Genomic DNA, 17,837 nt, shown 5'->3' with positions numbered 1-17,837 from the left:
ACTTTCATTTATCCCACCCAAAAGCTTAGCACGGCGCTATCTGACTTTGGATGGAATAGGGGGAGCCATAGCTGTTAAAAAAAAAGAGGAGGCACGGTAACGCAGGTTACTGCTGCCATAGTTTAACAAATGTGACACATCCTCAAAGAGGTTTTCTATCAATATCGAGATTTGGTGCCCGCACCGATCCACCGCAAACCACAACGTGGACAGAGCATGAAATAAATGTCGTAGTCAGATGTAACGTTACCATTTTCAGATAATGTAGGTCCGGCTCAAATAGAAAGCATACAAATACAGGATCCATATAAAGCATCTGTACCATGTTTGTCTGTTATCCCCTATCCATAGCAGGTGATAACCAGCCGATAGGCAGGAGCAGGGATGTACCAGGGATAGCAGCTGCTATGGGGCCCACAGTGTCAGGGGGACCGGCCACCCTACCTGCCAAACTAAAGTATGGAGGATGTGCACCATTATATACATATTATGCTACACAATGAACAGCATATGTATATAACAGTACACCTCTTCCACAGTGCACAGCTATATACATATGTGAATATGAGCGTATCAATGTGTGGATGTGTATATGTGATATGTGTATATATACATATAATATATTTATATGTGTGTGTGTGATATGTATATGGTATGACATGTTTATATACTTCATGTTTGTAAATGTATGTCTGCACATGGTACTATATGCATGTGTATAGTAAGGTGTGTTTATACTGTATGTGTGTGCTTATATACCGTGCCTGCATATAATACAGTATGACTATGTATGTTATATGCTGTATGTGTGTTTATGTTGTATGTGCATATATGGTGTGTAGATTTTTATCCAGTGCGTTTTTATTGTGTATATACTAGGTGTGTATATTTGATGTTTATATATACTCCATGCGAGTATGTGATGTGTATAGATATGTGTGTATAAGTGTATAAATGTGTGCTAGTGTACACATACATGTATTTTTTTAAGCGGAAGCTATGGGAGCCAGCTTCTCCTAGTTACGCTCCTGGTGAGGACTCCGACCTCTGTGATCCCCACCGATTAGAAGAACAAGAGGAGTCCCGTTCTTTCGGTAGAAGATCGATAATTGCCACTCCATTCAATGCTGCTGTAGGAGCAACGAAATCTGAGTGCTGCAGATAGCTGAGCGCCGTACGCCATTTTCCAGGCTCCCATAGTATTAAATGGAAGCAAACCACTTGCTTAGAGCCTTTCTGAACAGGACCCCCATCCTTGTGGTCGGTGGGGGTCCCAACAGTCGGATTAGATTGTTATCCCCTAGAAAGCTCGGTTCACACCTGCATTGGATTTTCCATTTCACTTTTCGTTTTAGGAGAACGGAATGGTGTCTAGTGGTAATAAAAGACGTGGCCTATCCGCTATTGTTTCCACTGTACAATAACTGAAGGGGGGGAGGCAGAGCCTGGTGAACACAAGTCTGAACTTTAGCCTATCAATAATTTTTGGTATAACCCTTTTAAAGTGTCAAAGCATACAATCTATCCGCCAACAATCATGGCGCAGACGGAGCCCCGAAGCGGTTGTATAAGTTGATTTTGCATTGATCATTGATCCCTCGTGTCACATGCCGGCTGAGCACACACATGTCCTGCCATTCTCATCACCCTGGGAATGACCTATTTTTGATTCTTACAAAACACTTTTGACATTTATTAAACTTCTGTGCACAACGATCACGTAGGGAAGGAAATTAACCCCCAACTGTGACCCCCCCAGAGTATGGAGAGAAGTGGCGGTTTTCTTGGACAAGACATAGTAAAACACATTCTCCTTTTCTTTCCTGTTTTGATCCTATTATTGTAGAATTAATCTTTAATCCTTTTTTCCGTACATAATTATGGTGTCCCCCGTTTTGTCTGGTTAACAGCATTTAGAAAGCTACTTTACAGCAGCCACGCAGACTGAAGACACAGTAGTCTGGAAATGATTCATTGTGGGCATGCTTTGTGACCTAAGCAGAGGTCAATGGACAGGACATGAGCCAGGGCATTAACTCTTTCAAAAATATAGCTTGTCACCTATTTTTAAATAAATGGGCACAAAACTGCAGTTCCTAGGGTCCACCACTACACAGAGAAAGGTGCTGCACCCTTTGCTCCATTCTCTGTTTTGATTCAGGTACCAGAGTCTGCTGTAATCGACTGATCGGTAAGGTACCTGAGTGTCCAAAACAGCGCCACACTTGTACATTGGTGGCCGTGGTCGGTATTGCAGCTGCTGGCACTTGTTTGTTGGTAGGAAGCTGCCATGTTCTACAGTGAATCTTAGAATTGTGATAATCATTTTCAATCTAGGAAATGACTACAAAACTCTTGATAAATTGCATTGGGCACAAAGCCTTATTTTATATACTTAGTTTTAATTGTTTTTTACCCTTCTGGGGCACTTAATGGTTCCATTTACCGATTCTTCCTCCCTGCTGCACAGTAATACGCTATACATGTTAGCTGTAAATTACTCTGTAATGTGTGATCAGATGTTGCACTTATACTACATTATTGAAATCTGCATGGAAATGCGGATCTGGAGACCCATCATCTTGTTACCAGGCAGTCAGAGCGATGGGAACATTGTAGTATCATAGGATTGGGGGTAAGGGAAGCGCACACAGCGGACCCCATGCGATGCATTAGTCTGCCGAGCGCAGGATGATGCCAACAAAACAGATTGTAAATGGGTTAGAACTTCTCGTTTTGCATCCATGATTTATGTATGGAAAACTTTGTGCGAAATCTTCCCGTTCTCCTTTACCAATCTGTCTGGTTTTGCAACCAGTTGGTTAATATTGTGAGGATCTCCTTCTGTCCGGACCATAGGCTTTGGATACAGAGTGCTCATTGCATGGGATTTACCAGGACTTGTACACCATTTTTCTATGTACAAGCTTTGAAATAATTGCAATGACTTGTAAATTTCCCGCTTTATGCCACCCCCACGCAAAATGGCCGCATCCTGTAGTGACCGCTGCAGGCCGTTCCTACATATGTACTTGCTAAAGCCAAGGACCTTTCAAGCCTTAGCTGGTATTGGCGCAGTTTTACACCAGGGAGGTCCTGGAGTAGATTTGTATAATGCAGCCACACCCCAGATACATCATGAGGCCAGAGACTCCCGATGTATTGGGTTTTGCTGAGGGGAGGAGCTTTCATCATACATCGACACGTGACCCGATAAAGTATGATAAATGTCCTCCAATGAGTACAACGTTGGGAATTGTAGCCATGATAAATATTTCGCCGCAACCGATTTTATGTTGACACAAATGCCTGGGGTGCAATAATTCGTAAGACCTCCCTCTATCTGAGCAGGACTTTTGTGCATCCATACTAGCAGTGTCCTTTTTGTTGACATCATTTTGAACACCGGATGGATCATCAATAAGATCTGTAGGTTATTGGTGGAATACTGGAGACCATAGTGGTTGGGGATGTCTTCTCCTGGGCTTCTTCAGCCCTGTATTTGTCAGATTCTCTTCTCTGGAAGGTCAATCCTTGATACCTTTACGGATTGAAAAGACTGCAGTGTTCAGACCAGAGGACAGCGCCTTACAGTGTATAGTGGTAGCGCCTTGGTATTGCCACTTTGATTCATTCACTGTTATGGGTATGACCTTCAACCAGGACATTTGCAAAGTGGACAGCAGGTCACCAGCTTCGAAAATGAAGGCGCCACTGCTGTTGTTAGTTCCTAACCTGAGTCAGTGACGCTTTATGTGACGTTCTCAATCTAATATTACCTATGCTGAGAATAAGTCATCAACGTTGTAATCTACCAAAAAAAAAAACTTTAAAATGGTGTAATGAACACTCAGGGATTGGCAAAACAGATCCTGAGATAGTTCATGTCATCCAAGGTGGTCCTGTATCTCCTCCAGGAAACCGTACAATACCATGTATGGCAGCAGACTACTGAAAGTCATAAAACTTCAGAGTGTAGCGAGAGAGCCTGAAATTCCTCCTTCTGGTCCTGTTCTATTTAAAAATCCTTGGAAAGTTTCCATCACTAACAATATATTGGTAAAGTTAGTAAACTTGTTTTATGTGCTTAAATGCATGGTCTGTGAAGGCGCTGCAGAAATTATGCTAGGGGTTGTCCAGGAAAGGAAAAAAAAATTGTGCTAATTTTCCTCGAACAGCGCCTCCTCTCGTCTTTAGGCTGCGTTAATCCCAATTCTACAAAATGCAATACCAGACGCAAGCTACGGGCAGAGGTGGCGCTGTCTCTTTAAACCTTTCTTCTAATCTGTTGGGTTGTTGTTTTGGGTTTTGTTTTATTAGATTTTTTGGGTGTATTTTTAGTATATTCATGAGCAGTCGTCCATAAGCGACCATGTGCCGGCGTCAATTAATTGCTGGATAACCCACTGCGTGGAGTTTTGTTTCATTAATTGGAGACGCGTCTCCCGGAGTCATTAACACACTTATCTTGTGCAGTCTACATCGCACATTACATGATGTTTCCCTATAACAGCGGCTCCTCTGCTGCCGAGCTCATTACCAGAGAGTGACAGACACTGACACTGCATTTCCTTCTCTTCCAGACAGTAGAAAACTGCGTCTGCACCTTGAGGAACTTGTCCTACCGCCTAGAATTGGAAGTGCCTCAAGCTCGCTTGTTGGGAATTAACGAAATGGAAGAATTCTGCAAGGAATCCCCCAGCAAGGAATCCGACTCGAGTTGTTGGGGGAAAAAGAAGAAGAAGAAGAAAAGACCACCCCAAGAGGACGTGGTGGGTGCTGTCAGTATCATTTCAATCTTCATAATTGCTTAAATAAAGATATTTACTTATTACGTTACATTCATCAACCATTTATAACCAAGTGGTAGAAAAATGGAATCAAACATTAGTCACAATGCCAAATGGCATTGATTCTGGATTAAATCCCCCAGACTAGGAGGCCCGCCGTCCTATATATCGTGGCCTTGCAGCTTCTGGATATGATTCTGGTGCTAGTTATGTCTTGCCAAAGCACACTAGAAAAATCATGAGCAGAACCCACACTCTCACTCAATTCAATTCTAGCTGCCCTAAAAAATGATCACGGTGTCCTGGCTCTCAGGCATGCTGGATTTATAGGAAATCTACCATTAAAATCCATCATAATAAACCAGGGACATTACTCATAGATCCAGGCACCGTGACTGTGGGTATATCTTCTTATATTTGTTATATATGGCCTTCTTCCTTATAATAAAAATCAAGTTTTATAATTATGTCAATGAGCCTGAGGGAGGATCCTACTAAGTTGGGTCAGTCCTTGTCTGTCTATAGCCATATAGTGTCACTAGTCATTACTTGTCAAGCCACAGAAATAAAGTGATTTCAAGTGTTTTTTCTTCTCTTTACAGTGGGACGGCGTAGGACCCATTCCTGGACTTTCCCAGTCTCCGAAGGGGGTGGAGATGCTCTGGCACCCTTCTGTAGTTAAGCCATATCTGACTCTCTTAGCTGAAAGTTCTAACCCTGCGACATTAGAAGGTTCTGCCGGGTCTCTCCAGAATCTCTCTGCTGGGAACTGGAAGGTAATAAAGCAATGAAGTTTGTTATTCAGACGACCGCTTACTGGAGATCTAGTTACTGATATATGTAATAGGGCCAGGGATGGGACACCAGCCTCTAGATGTAATAAAGTTGAGGGATTTCCCGCCGGAGCGGTAAATAATTTCTCTCCTGTCTTTGTAGTTTGCAGCATACATTAGAGCGGCGGTCAGGAAAGAGAAGGGGCTGCCCATCCTGGTGGAGCTGCTGCGCATGGACAACGACAGGGTGGTCTCTTCTGTCGCCACGGCATTAAGGAACATGGCGCTAGACGTACGGAACAAGGAGCTAATAGGTACGTAGCAGGAATCCAGAGATGAAACCTTCCCTGGATGTCACAAATAATAATCTCTCACACACTAATTCTAATTTGTCTGATCGCTCATACTGAACACTGGTCTGCGAAAGGAGTTTACAGAATAAAACCAAAAAGGAGAATAGAAATAATTGGTTGTTCTCCTCCACTTGTTTTCCAAGATCTGAGTTTAATAAAGTTTTACCAGAAACAAAAGCTGCTATCAGAGGTGATAAATGAGCTGGATCAAGTCTGGTTTATAGTTGTGTAACCCTACGGGTCACACATTAGCGCAATGACTCTGTTTAGAAGCGGAATCGAAGCACACGGAGTGGCGGATCCCATATGTGTTTCAATGGAAAGGCATTCGATTGGTAACCAGCACCCAGTGTCTTGTATTGTCTAAATGCAAGAAATTGGGTGGTGGCTACCATTCACATGTATTTGCATGGAAACACATATGCGATCGGGCTATTGCACACCCCAATGTGCTCTGATGCAGTTTCTAAGCTAACATGTGGCCACACTTATGGCTCATTCACACGAACATAGTGTCTCGTTCACACCCATTGCAGTCTATGGCACCTAGTCACTGTGCGGTGAGCACACGTTGTCTAACCTGCTACGGCCCGGGCGAACATACCATGTGTGAATGTAGCCTTACACAGTATTCAAAGGACTGTTCCCACAATGTCCACCTGCTACCATCTAATCGATGGAGGTCTGACTCACAAGACCAGGTCGCCTATACGAGGTCTATGCTCACCAGAGGTCCAGCCACCTCTGTCTGGCTCCATAGATAAATCTTCTTTCCTTTTGTCTATGTTGGCCCCGGCCACTACAGCATGACTCCGCCCACTACCACCTGGTCCCGCCCACCACAGGGTGTGTGAAATGGTGAGAAGACTTTCAGTTCCCCATATGGTGCTCACTGCTAACTTCACCATGCAGTGAGAGGGACAGCAGTCTGGAGAAGACATCCTGTCTGCTCACATCAAGCTTTGAATTAAGGAGGCGGGTTCTCTGGCAACCTTGAGCAAACTTGACTCTTCTCTTCAGAAGTTGACTCCTCACTACTCAGAAAAAGTAAAAGGGTGAAGGGTAAAATCTGATGACTGATCTTTATAGGGTCAAAAGCCATACCCTGAGACACAAAAGCAGGGGGTGCAGCGCTAAATCTGTTTCAACTCCTTCACACCGTGCCATCACAAAATATCGATACCCCCCCTAACCCCAATGCTGTACACTTAGTATTGTCCTGGTTCATACGATATTAACGTATATTGTTCATGGTTTATCATTTGAACCGACAAACTCATGGGATATTTCCATAAAAATGATTTCATGTCTGTCCTAGGCAAGTATGCGATGCGAGATCTTGTCAATCGGCTGCCAGGAGGCAACGGCCCCAACGTCTTATCGGATGACACCATCGCGGCTATCTGCTGTGCCTTGCACGAGGTCACCAGTAAGAACATGGAGAACGCAAAGGCTCTGGCGGATACGGGAGGCATAGAGAAACTGGTGAATATCACGAAAGGAAAAGGAGACAGGCAAGTACTGGGGTCGCAGTGTAATCCAGAGAATTAGTACAGAAATAACACATAATGAGCAATTACCAGTCTGGATAGCGCTGATCTGCCGGGCGTCATCTCCCCCACCACAGCCTGAAACCTGTTGCTTTTAATTATTCCTTTCTGGAGGCGGCTTGGCCGGAGCTCTCCATAGTCTCTGCACCTCCTGAAGCCGCATAAATACTGTAGATTGTCATTAGATTTTGCAGCATCTGTTCATTAATTCAGACCCTCTTCATTAGAAACCTCTGGCCATTTGGTTTCACAGCAGGAACAAGGAGACAAAGAGGGATCCATGTTCTTCTCAAAATTAGATTAATGTTATTAGATGAAAATCAGATTTTAATTTTTGTCATAAGTCACGTTGTCTCCTCTCCATGTATTCTCATCTTCCCATAATATAATTCATCTCCATCTGAAGACCGTAAGTCATTAATCGGTGATGTGGTGGTCTCTGTGGTGCCACGGCCTTCAATGACTTCTCTCCTGTAATACTGTACAAGTCCCTACACTGGTCCCTATCACCATCTATGATTTCATCTACATGTAAATAAAGGACCTGCCACAAGATAATACTCCACAATAATAAGAGTAACCTCACTGCTTAAAGGGGTATTCCCATCTAGACCAAATGTCCTAAATAGATGTAGGCCCTACCCACCTCTGGGAGCCCCACCCAGCCCTGAATATGTGTGGTTTGCCCAAAGTTTGGAATGGAGAGTGGCCGTACGTGTGCAGCCCAGCTGCGGGGAGGAGGTCCATGGACCCGTGCTCCCGAGATGTGTGGGTCCTAGATGGTTGGATCTTCATCTATATAAGGCCATACCCTGTGGAAATGTCATAAATACTCTAGGTTGTAAAACCCTTCACCTCTGGTACTTTTGTGAATTTGTGCCACAGTAAAAATTCCATGTTTTCTGGGTTGTGTTGTTGGAGTTACACATCGCTGTTACTAGTTGCATTATCTGACGACTCTCTGCTCTCTAGGTCTTCATTGAAGGTGGTGAAAGCTGCGGCGCAGGTGCTGAATACACTCTGGCAATACAGAGACCTCCGCAGCATCTACAAGAAGGTAGGTGGATACTTGTATATATTATCTGGACTTATGGAGCGGGAGATAGAAATAACGCAATTATGAAATAAACCCTTTGTACCACCTTTTAGGTCTAAAATTCATTGCAGATTCACGTCATAGGTTGTATTTTTGATTGTTTTTTTTTTTTCTTGGACTTCCAGATTCTTGCCTCCTAAAATAGTCGTATTAAAATATTGTTGAGCGGGAACTTTTCAACAAACTTTGCATAAAACTAAAGATCAATGCAAAGTGCTTCATTCTCCATCTATACTGGAGATCTCACTATCCTCCCTCCTTTCCACATCTTTTCAGTTGAAATTTGCTGTATTCTATCTTGCTAGCAACACAGAAGCTTAGTGAGATGTCGGATTACATGGGAGTCTATGGATAGGGGAGGGCAATACAGTTGGGTATCCACCCAGCACCTCACAGACAACTGCAAATCGACTACAGAGGGAACAACTGGTAGAAAGTGAAGATTATATTATCCTTAGAGGACATCTACCACCAAGATGAAGGGCTTTATGCAAATGAGCTTGAGTGGCTCCAGGCTCCATTAATACCTATGAAGCCTGGAGCCCCTCAGGCTGATTTACATACAACACTTTATCCTGGTGGTAGATGCTTTTTAATGCTCAGAAGCCGTGTTATTCCTCACGTACGCATTGGGCTGCTGATTTCTACAAATTTTGGTGAAAGGTTCGGAACACTTTAAATGTAGTTTTAGTTTTTTATTGATTGCCTACAAATTTGGGTAAACCAAATGTTATAGAAGTTGTCCTCCCCGTAGCCCCGTACTATCCAGGCAAACCAAATTAAATTTGGAGAATCGACTCCTCCAATGTTCTCCCAGTTGTTCTATCTTTCTGTTTTGTAAAGTTTGTGTTTCATTCTCTCCGAATGAGCGGATATGAGCGACGCTGCATTTTATATACGACAGAAAATAAAAACTGATTAAAGAAAAATGTCAATACCAGCCCTCGGAGGAGAGCGCTTTATGGCTGCCTTCATGTTCTGAAATACGTAACGTAAAATGAAAATTGCATATCTGTGAGTAGCGTGGATGGCAGCCATCATTATATCCGCTGCTGTGGAAAAACAACCCAGTGTGAGCGGCTGGTGTTACTAAATTATACATACAATGCGGCAGCGAGGAGGAGCCCTCACCTGTACTCATTATGTCTGATGTCTCCTATGGCTGGGATAAGCATATTCATGGGGTGACAACTGTAAGGTCACATTGTCGTGTTAGTTCTAATATTGTCACAGAATCTTATGTAGATTAAAGGGGTTGTCCAGAGTTTTAAAAACATGGCTGCTTTCTCCAAAAAGAGCCACACCAGACCGTGGGTATTGTGCAGTATTGCACCTATGCTACATTTATCTCTATACAACTGAGCTGCAATACCACCACTCACCATGGTCAGGGTGGTGCTGTTTTTTAGAAGAAAGCAACAATGTTTTTCAACCTCCAGACAACCCCTTTAAGAAAGGGCAGTCTTATCTTCTAATTTCTGCTGTGGTCTAAGATTTGTGCACTGATTGTCACATGCATGCTGCTGTGCACACCCATGATGCAGCCTCCGGACCAGAACCGACGGCTCACACATCTTATTTACGATATGTATTTCTAGCATCTAGATATTGTTACTGTCCATAGAATAGTTAATCAATATCAGATCGGTCACTGTGCTATTTACTTGTGCTATGCTGTAGTTACCTGGGCTTACCACTACACAGAGAATGGAGCTGTTCTTCCAACCCCATTCTCGCTGTTCATAATGGCTCCGTAGTTCACTTTTTCTATGGATAATTGGACAATATCTGGCAGCTAGGAAACCTCTTTAGGTTTCTTCTTAAAGGAAACCTACCATTTCAAATGGAAGGTTTAAGCTGTAAACACCGAGCACCAGCTCAGGGTGAGCTGGTGCCGGTGCTTAGTTTCGTTAGTGTTAAAACCGCGGTATCGCGGTTTTAACACTTTTTAAACTTTATAGCATAAACTGCTTCGGCGCTGCGTGCGCACGATCGTGCGCGCGCCTACATAGGAAATGCCGCAGGCGTTGCGTGCACACGGTCGCGCGCAGCGCCGAAGCGGCTTCTGCTATAAAGTTTAAAAAGTGTTAAAACCGCGATACCGCGGTTTTAACACTAACAAAACTAAGCACCGGCACCGGCTCACCCTGAGCTGGTGCTCGGTGTTTACAGCTTAAACCTACCATTTGAAATGGTAGGTTTCCTTTAAAGGACATATACCCCCAGGATGAAAGACTGTATGCAAATGAGCCTGAGGAGCTCCAGTCCCTATGGAGCCCAGAGCCCCTCAGGCTCGTTTGCATACAGTCTTTCATCCTGGTGGTAAGACTTGTGCCACCGCTGATGTGCCAGTGTTGCTGATGGGGGTAAGCATTGTGGTGGCTTTGGTGAACCCAACCTTAACAGGTCTACCCTTCCCTAATTGTATTGTCTTTGCTGTAAACTTTCCACCTTCTGGGGTCATCCTTTTAAATATCCGGATTATGGTTTTGTTTTTCCATGTAATAGTGATCACTAATACCTGTATTTTTTCCCAGGACGGTTGGAATCAATCTCATTTTATAACTCCTGTCTCGACGTTAGAGCGCGACCGATTCAAGTCTCATCCATCGTTATCCACCACAAATCAACAGATGTCGCCCATGATCCAGTCAGGTCAGTGTTCACACAGAGACACCTGCTCTCCGCTTACGTCAGCAGCTAACCCTTATATACAGATCCGTGATTGTCCTTAGCTGTACTTGTTGTTACATCCCGGTAGCTGCGCGGTCCACATAGCGATAGCCTCTCCCGTAACGTCGGCTCATTCTGACGAGTCTTGTCTGACTCCAGTCCCCGTAGCCTCCGTCTCCTTCACTTCCATAATGTGCTTGGCAGGCATGGAGACAGCTTGACAGCTAACGGGGAATCGCATGCTAAGATATATTACCAACCTCATCACTGACTGCCTCAGGCACTATACCTGCAAAACGCTTCTTATATTGTTATATTATATGTTCTGCAAATCATAACTACATTCATGTGATATGGAAATACCAAGACAAAGCTAGATGAAGGAAAATTGTGTGGGTTTTTTTTTTTCATTTCCAGCAGTTTCGACCCCTCAATGCTGCTGTCATTGCTGTACACAGGATTGGGGGGTGTACCCCGCCGGAGGGGGGGGGGGGGATATTCCTGCATGTTTTTGTACGAGGCTCTCTCCACTGAATGCACCCACAGACTGCTCTAGCAGCCTCCTGGTGGCGTGTGTCATTGCTCAATGCAGAGGGCATGGACTGGGCAGCACAAAATGCAGAGACCTAGGGTAATGACATGATGGGGCAGTCTGGTGGGCCTATGCCTTAAAATATGGACCTTACAGAGTGAGCTGGGAGCAGCATCACATGACTGTTCCTTACAGAGTGAGTAGGGGGCAACATCACATGACCTCTCCCTCCCTAATAGGCAAAGTTGTCCCACATCTTGGGAGCTATTGATTTGCGAAAGAAAAAATATTATCAGAGATGCTCGTCAATAAATTGTATTATCTTGCCTAAAATTTCCATGCAGGAGACCAAATCTATCTCTCCAGCCACCATTAGTCCGTGGCATCTCATAGTCCCTAGCTTTCTTACCAGGAGGAGACCTTCTCATTCACTATTTGCTATTACAGAAGGGGATTTAATAGTTAATTCTGTGTTTCTTTGGTTTCCCTCTTTCGGACAGTGGGCAGCACATCATCGTCACCAGCATTGTTAGGAATCCGGGAGCCGAACTCTGGGTATGAGAGAACACAATCCTCTATGCAATACTACAACAGCCAGGGGGAGTCCTTGATACACAAGGACATGTATAGTGGTAAGTGGGGGCTTCACACGTCTCATATATGGGCTCTACAGGGGATCATTGAACTAATATATAGTTACTTATGGATCCCAGATCCCCCACTATGTTATTTCTGATTCTCCTCATCCATCCTGTGCCCTACAACCAGGGTGTCTCCCAACATCACAGGAAATAGAGGCCGTCCAGACACCGGTCGGAGTGATGCATCTCTGCCGGTGATTGACTGAGCAGCTTCTCCTGAGCAGTTTCCTGTGGTGTCAGTGGATTTGGTGGACATGGTATCCGAAAGATGCAGCAGTAATTGCCAGAAAAGAATCAAATCAGCACAAAAACGATAAACCCGTTTTAGCTTTGGAAAGCAAAATTGGTCTTCAATCTTCTTGGATAAAGACTTGTCACTTTCAGATGTGTCAATTCTGCCCGTAATGTAGATACCATTACTGCAAGACGACAGAATGTGTATATAACCCCATTGGTCCGCAGAGCTCACACTCTGATTACAGAGACACTTACCCGTGTGTTATAATGGGCTGCGGCTCCCGGTGGTCCGGTGTAATGAGGTTGCTGATACCATTTTACCATAAACACTGTGGGAATAAAGCGCGGATTGAATGCAATTTATTACGCCTCTCATAAGTAATGGCTTGTGACACTTGTCAGATTGTACTGGCGTCGTGCAGCTGTCTCTCATCTTCCCGCCCTTCCCGCTTCTCACCAAAGCTCAAGATTCCAGAATTTCATTAAATCCAATGACCCCCGGGGAGGGACAGGAGGCGTCTACGCGATTAACTGGCATTGAAGGATCCATGTGTAATAGTGTATATGTTGTCAGGTGGGGTGCAGGGTCACAGTGTGGTGATGGCCGCCTTCAGGTGAACGGGAATATCCGGGCAGCAGTCCACATCCTCGGGGAATACTAAATATAGAGGGGGAACTAGAAGAATAGACACTTGTGCCATTGCCTATAAGTATAATATGGTACAGTGTCACTGCATAGGTGGGCATAACTAGTGATAAGCAAACCCGAAATTGTGTTCTGGACGTGAACCACAGTCCGAGTAAGACCCACGAGTGTTAACTGTATAATTGCCACAAGCAAAGTTGCTCACAGCATTTAAATTGATGCAACATTTAAACGGTTAATGCCTGCGACCGGTACCAGTGGGCGTTTACCAGGGGTGGGTTGAGCCAGACACAGACCCGCACCACCAATGTTCAGCACGGATCCAAACTTTACGGTTGTCATCCGCACTCGACACTAGTCATCACAGCAATAGTCACACAGGACGGTTTACACTTTAGAGGCGAGTTATATGACTTTAACCCATTTAAAGGACTTGTCCACTTTTAGCAAATAATTTGTTTTGTTTTGTTTTTTTTTGTTTAATGAAAAGTTCTACAATTCTCCAATATACTTTCTGTATCAATTCTTCACAATTTCTAGATCTCTTCTTGCTGTCGTTCAACAGGAAGTTTCTTTGTTCACTTTCTGTGGGTGAGAAGCCATCCCTGGTCATGTGATGTCACACAGGTGCACGGCTGGTTAGTGCTTCTGTGTGACATCACATGACCAGGGACTGTTTTTTTATCCCCAGGAAGAAAACAATGAACCGTCCTATAGAATAACGTCAAGAGGAGGAATTGATACAGAAAGTATATTGGAAAATTGTATAACTTTTCATATACAGAAACAATATCAATTATTTGCTTAAAGTGGATGACCCCTCTAAGGCCCAGTGGACACAGACCATATGGTATTTGGCTCAGTCGGAAAACTGTGTGCCCCCTAAACATATGTCGGGGACCTTGGACACCTTCATATGCATAAGCCCAAAATCTTATATGTACCAAATACTAGTAAAATCATAAACACAAATCCATTATATTCCTCCATGTAACTATCTGTAACCAGCTCGGCCTCCGATGGGACAATTCTACTGGTGTATTCGGAGCATGTTTCATCTTTCAAGCGTCTGTCAAATCCTAAAATTACCAGATAGAAGAGATGAGTTGGTGACACTGGCGCAGACTGTGAAGCGCCGTTGTCTGGGGGGGGGGGCAGTGCTCGGGAGCGGGGACATCCATTTAGCGTATCCTGGCGGCCTGGTGACAGCTATATTGTCCACATTGCTGTTTGTTCCCGATGTGCTGAGCAAATGTTTTTTTTCTCGCTCGCATCAGATACTTACAAACAGATTGTAGTGTAAAATGTCTGTGCACAATCTGTGACTGGAGGGGATAATATATTGTCCAAGGAAAGTAAATGGATGATGTTCTTCTTCCAGGGTCCAGCAAAGCCTCGCCTATCTACATCAGCTCTTATTCATCACCAGCGCGGGAGCAGAGCCGGAGGCAGCAGGTCAGGGGCAACGCTTAAGCTTTTACTGTAATATCAGTCATTCACATTTATATTTTAGGTGTTCATTTACATAAGTGGACGGGGGCAGCACCCCCCATAACATTCATAGGGGAGGTCATTAATGTCACATGACTGGGGTCAGACAACAGTTGTTTAAAGTTGTCGATGAACGCCAATCCCAAGTCTGTGAAGTCAGCCGATAGCTCAATTAACCCCGCCCCTTATCAGGTAAACAGGTCCCCTTTAACCCGATGAATTAGGGTTAAAACTAGTGTGTAGAGGGGTGACTGACAGGACTGATGTTCCCTGTTATACATTCAGGAACCTGAAGAGCCAGCTCTTTTTAGTGAGCAAAACATAAGGATGCAGCTCACTAAGAAGAGCCGGATTTCCCATCACTATTCTGTTGATTAGCTCTAACTTCGTTTTCCTCTTCCACCCCTGCTGGTTCAGTGTCTGTACTAAGCAATCTGGATTACGCTGCAGTATATACCTGTAAGAAAATCTCAAAAGATCTAGAGATAAAGGTTCCCAACTCTCCTTTAAGAAGATTACCCCTTTAAATAACATGAACACAGCCGGAGGTCTGTGACCGTGTCCACCGCCGCGTCAGCAGTTTGTGAGTCGCTATTGTCGGGTTGTAGCGAAGACGCCAAGTAAAATTATAGATTGAAATTTCCTGCTGTTCCTCTTCAGCCCGGAGCAATCATTATGTCTAATATCACAGCCACACGCTGTCGCTGTTGTTTAATGATTAAAAAAAAATAAGTCAATAAAGTTCTTTTTGTTTTGGTCGGTTAATAGAATCGCCGGCGGCATTTCCAAATCGGTAGGTTCCGATTCCTATAACTAAAGAAAACGTGTCACCTGATCCCAGATCTGAGTCCTAGCGGTGGCGGAGCGCAGCCTCCCTCCCGCTCCGTGATATACAGATTCCTAAAACCCGCTTAGCTTTTTCATATTAGAACAAAATACCCCAAAACGTGTAAAATCTGCAAGCCATCGGCATCTGACAGGGGCCGGAATCTTCCTAATAGAGGATACAAGGCTCGGCTGCCTTTGGTTCTTAGAATCCGCTTTATGAAATGATGAATCGATATTTTTATGCATTGCCGCCTGTGAGCTACGAGAAACATTCTGCAAATATCTGTCTGATCTCTAGTAATAAAGGGACGACCGGCGGCCCGATGCGGCTTCTCTTACCGCCACCTAGTGGTGATGGGGGGTACTTTTCGGTAATGACTACGTGTATTAAATCCTATGGAAAAACCCAAATGCAGATACTATCTTGTCGCAATAGTTATGTCTGAAGATAATACAGTATACAGGCAGGCCCCGGGTTACGTACAAGATAGGTTCTATAGGTTTGTTCTTAAGTTGAATTTGTATGCAAGTCGAAACTGTATATTTTGTAGTTCCAGAAAAAACATTTTTTTTTGCCCCAGATCCAAAACTTTCTGCTATAATGGGACCAAAGATTATCAATAAAGCTTCATTACAGACACCTTACAGCTGATTATTGCAGTCTGGGACTATAGTAACATCCAGAGAGGTCACCAGAGGTCACAGGGGGCAGAGGGGTCTGTCTTTAACTAGGAGTCGTCTGTAAGTAAGGGACCGCCTGTATTGAAAACTAACTGTGTGTGTTCTTTCCCTTCCAGCAGCCTCACCAGCTGTATTATAGCCCCGAAGACTCCAACAGGAAAAACTACGACTCGTACCGGTTGTACCTGCAGTCTCCGCACAGCTATGAGGATCCGTATTTCGACGAACGCGTCCAGTTCACCACCACGACGGCGGCGGATCAGAACGCACAATACGGACTAAAATCAACCACAAACTATGTTGACTTTTACTCCACTCGGAGACCTTCCTATAGATCGGAACAGTACCCGGGATCCCCGGACTCCTGGGTGTGAGACCCGGGGGAGGCTGGATCCGTGGACTCCGTACTAGTAATCATGCTTGACTCGATTTCTTTGAATGGCCTTATTTGCTGTTTTTTTTATTGTTGGAAAAAGAAAGTGAAATTAAAAAAAGAGAGAGCGAAGGACCATGGCGGACGTGGTAAAAAATTTTTTTCAGAAGGTTTAGCCTGAATGAGAAGAAATAAAGCAAGAAGGGTGGGTTTTTATATAATTTTTTTTCCATTTTTTTGTATTTTTTTTTCCTTTTTTTTTTTTTTTTTTTTAATTTCTTTTTGTTTTGCTGTTTTGGGTTGTAGCTCTTGCTGCTTGTAGTTGTGTAGTTTGGTGATGGTGCAAGCTATGTGAGGGAAGGTATGCGATTGGTGGGGGAAAAAATGATTTTGGGTGTCAAAAGAAGAAAAAAAACTAAGAAAATGTCTACGGTCAAATCAAATCTTGATATTTTTTTTAATGTGAATAAAGTCTCGTTGCGATTTAGTTTGTACAGAATTACGGATCCGATGAATGCTTCTTTGTTTTACTGTTACTCAATGTCTGACCTTGTATGCTATCCTGTCTTGTAAATTTTCTCTCTCACCATTGTAAATACAGCAGTGCGTTCCCGATCGTGCGGGGGCCGTCATTTGTATCGCGGTGTATCATGGGGAATTCACTGAGATTCCGGAGATGTAAATCACGATATTAAACGCTAACATTTTTACACGTAGACTCATCTAAGAATAGAAGATAATCTACGTTTTGTCCATTCCCTGCTCTTTCATAAGTCTCACTGCCATTTTCTATGCACATGGAAGATGAAATAAATGTGGACGTGTCATCCACGGAATATGCGCCTGTGTATCCGTCTGCTCCTCTGTTAGTCAGAGTCGTCGTGTATGTGTTCTGCATGTCTGGTGATGGCTTCATGTAAGTGAATGTCCATTATGCATCAAGAAGTTGTCCAGGCTTGGGAAACTTCACATTGTAGAAATAGCGCCACTTCTATTTAGGGGTCTTATCTGGTACTACAGCTCGACCCAATTTTAAAGGAAATCTACCATCAAAATCCATCATCCACCTACTAATAGATCCTGGCACTGTGACTGGTTAATCATCTTATATTTGTTATCCATGACCTGCTTCCTTCTAAAATCAATTTATAAAAATATGCTAATGAGCCAGAA

The 17,837-nt window shown here is 43.8% G+C and overlaps 1 protein-coding gene across 8 annotated transcripts in view; it reads left to right on the top strand.

The window, feature by feature from the left end:
* Positions 1-17,504, top strand: part of PKP4 (plakophilin 4) — a 181,670-nt gene extending 164,166 nt beyond the window's left edge. For 4 of the 8 annotated variants that reach the window (XM_072121960.1, XM_072121963.1, XM_072121957.1 and 1 more), the window contains 9 exons: positions 4,584-4,781; positions 5,393-5,566; positions 5,727-5,877; positions 7,235-7,430; positions 8,439-8,523; positions 11,100-11,217; positions 12,268-12,399; positions 14,673-14,746; positions 16,408-17,504. In XM_072121960.1, coding sequence (XP_071978061.1) covers positions 4,584-4,781; positions 5,393-5,566; positions 5,727-5,877; positions 7,235-7,430; positions 8,439-8,523; positions 11,100-11,217; positions 12,268-12,399; positions 14,673-14,746; positions 16,408-16,665 — 1,386 coding nt within the window. In that variant the 3' untranslated portion in view covers positions 16,666-17,504. The remainder of the gene's footprint in view (positions 1-4,583; positions 4,782-5,392; positions 5,567-5,726; positions 5,878-7,234; positions 7,431-8,438; positions 8,524-11,099; positions 11,218-12,267; positions 12,400-14,672; positions 14,747-16,407) is intronic. The other 4 variants (XM_072121964.1, XM_072121959.1, XM_072121958.1 and 1 more) reach the window with 3 other exon arrangements.
* Positions 17,505-17,837: the final 333 nt, after the last annotated feature.

Source organism: Engystomops pustulosus, chromosome 8, assembly GCF_040894005.1.
Source record: "Engystomops pustulosus chromosome 8, aEngPut4.maternal, whole genome shotgun sequence".
Lineage (NCBI taxonomy): Eukaryota > Metazoa > Chordata > Amphibia > Anura > Leptodactylidae > Engystomops > Engystomops pustulosus.
The sequence above is the reverse complement of the archived record's forward strand: the minus strand, read 5'-3'. Positions and strand labels throughout refer to the sequence as shown.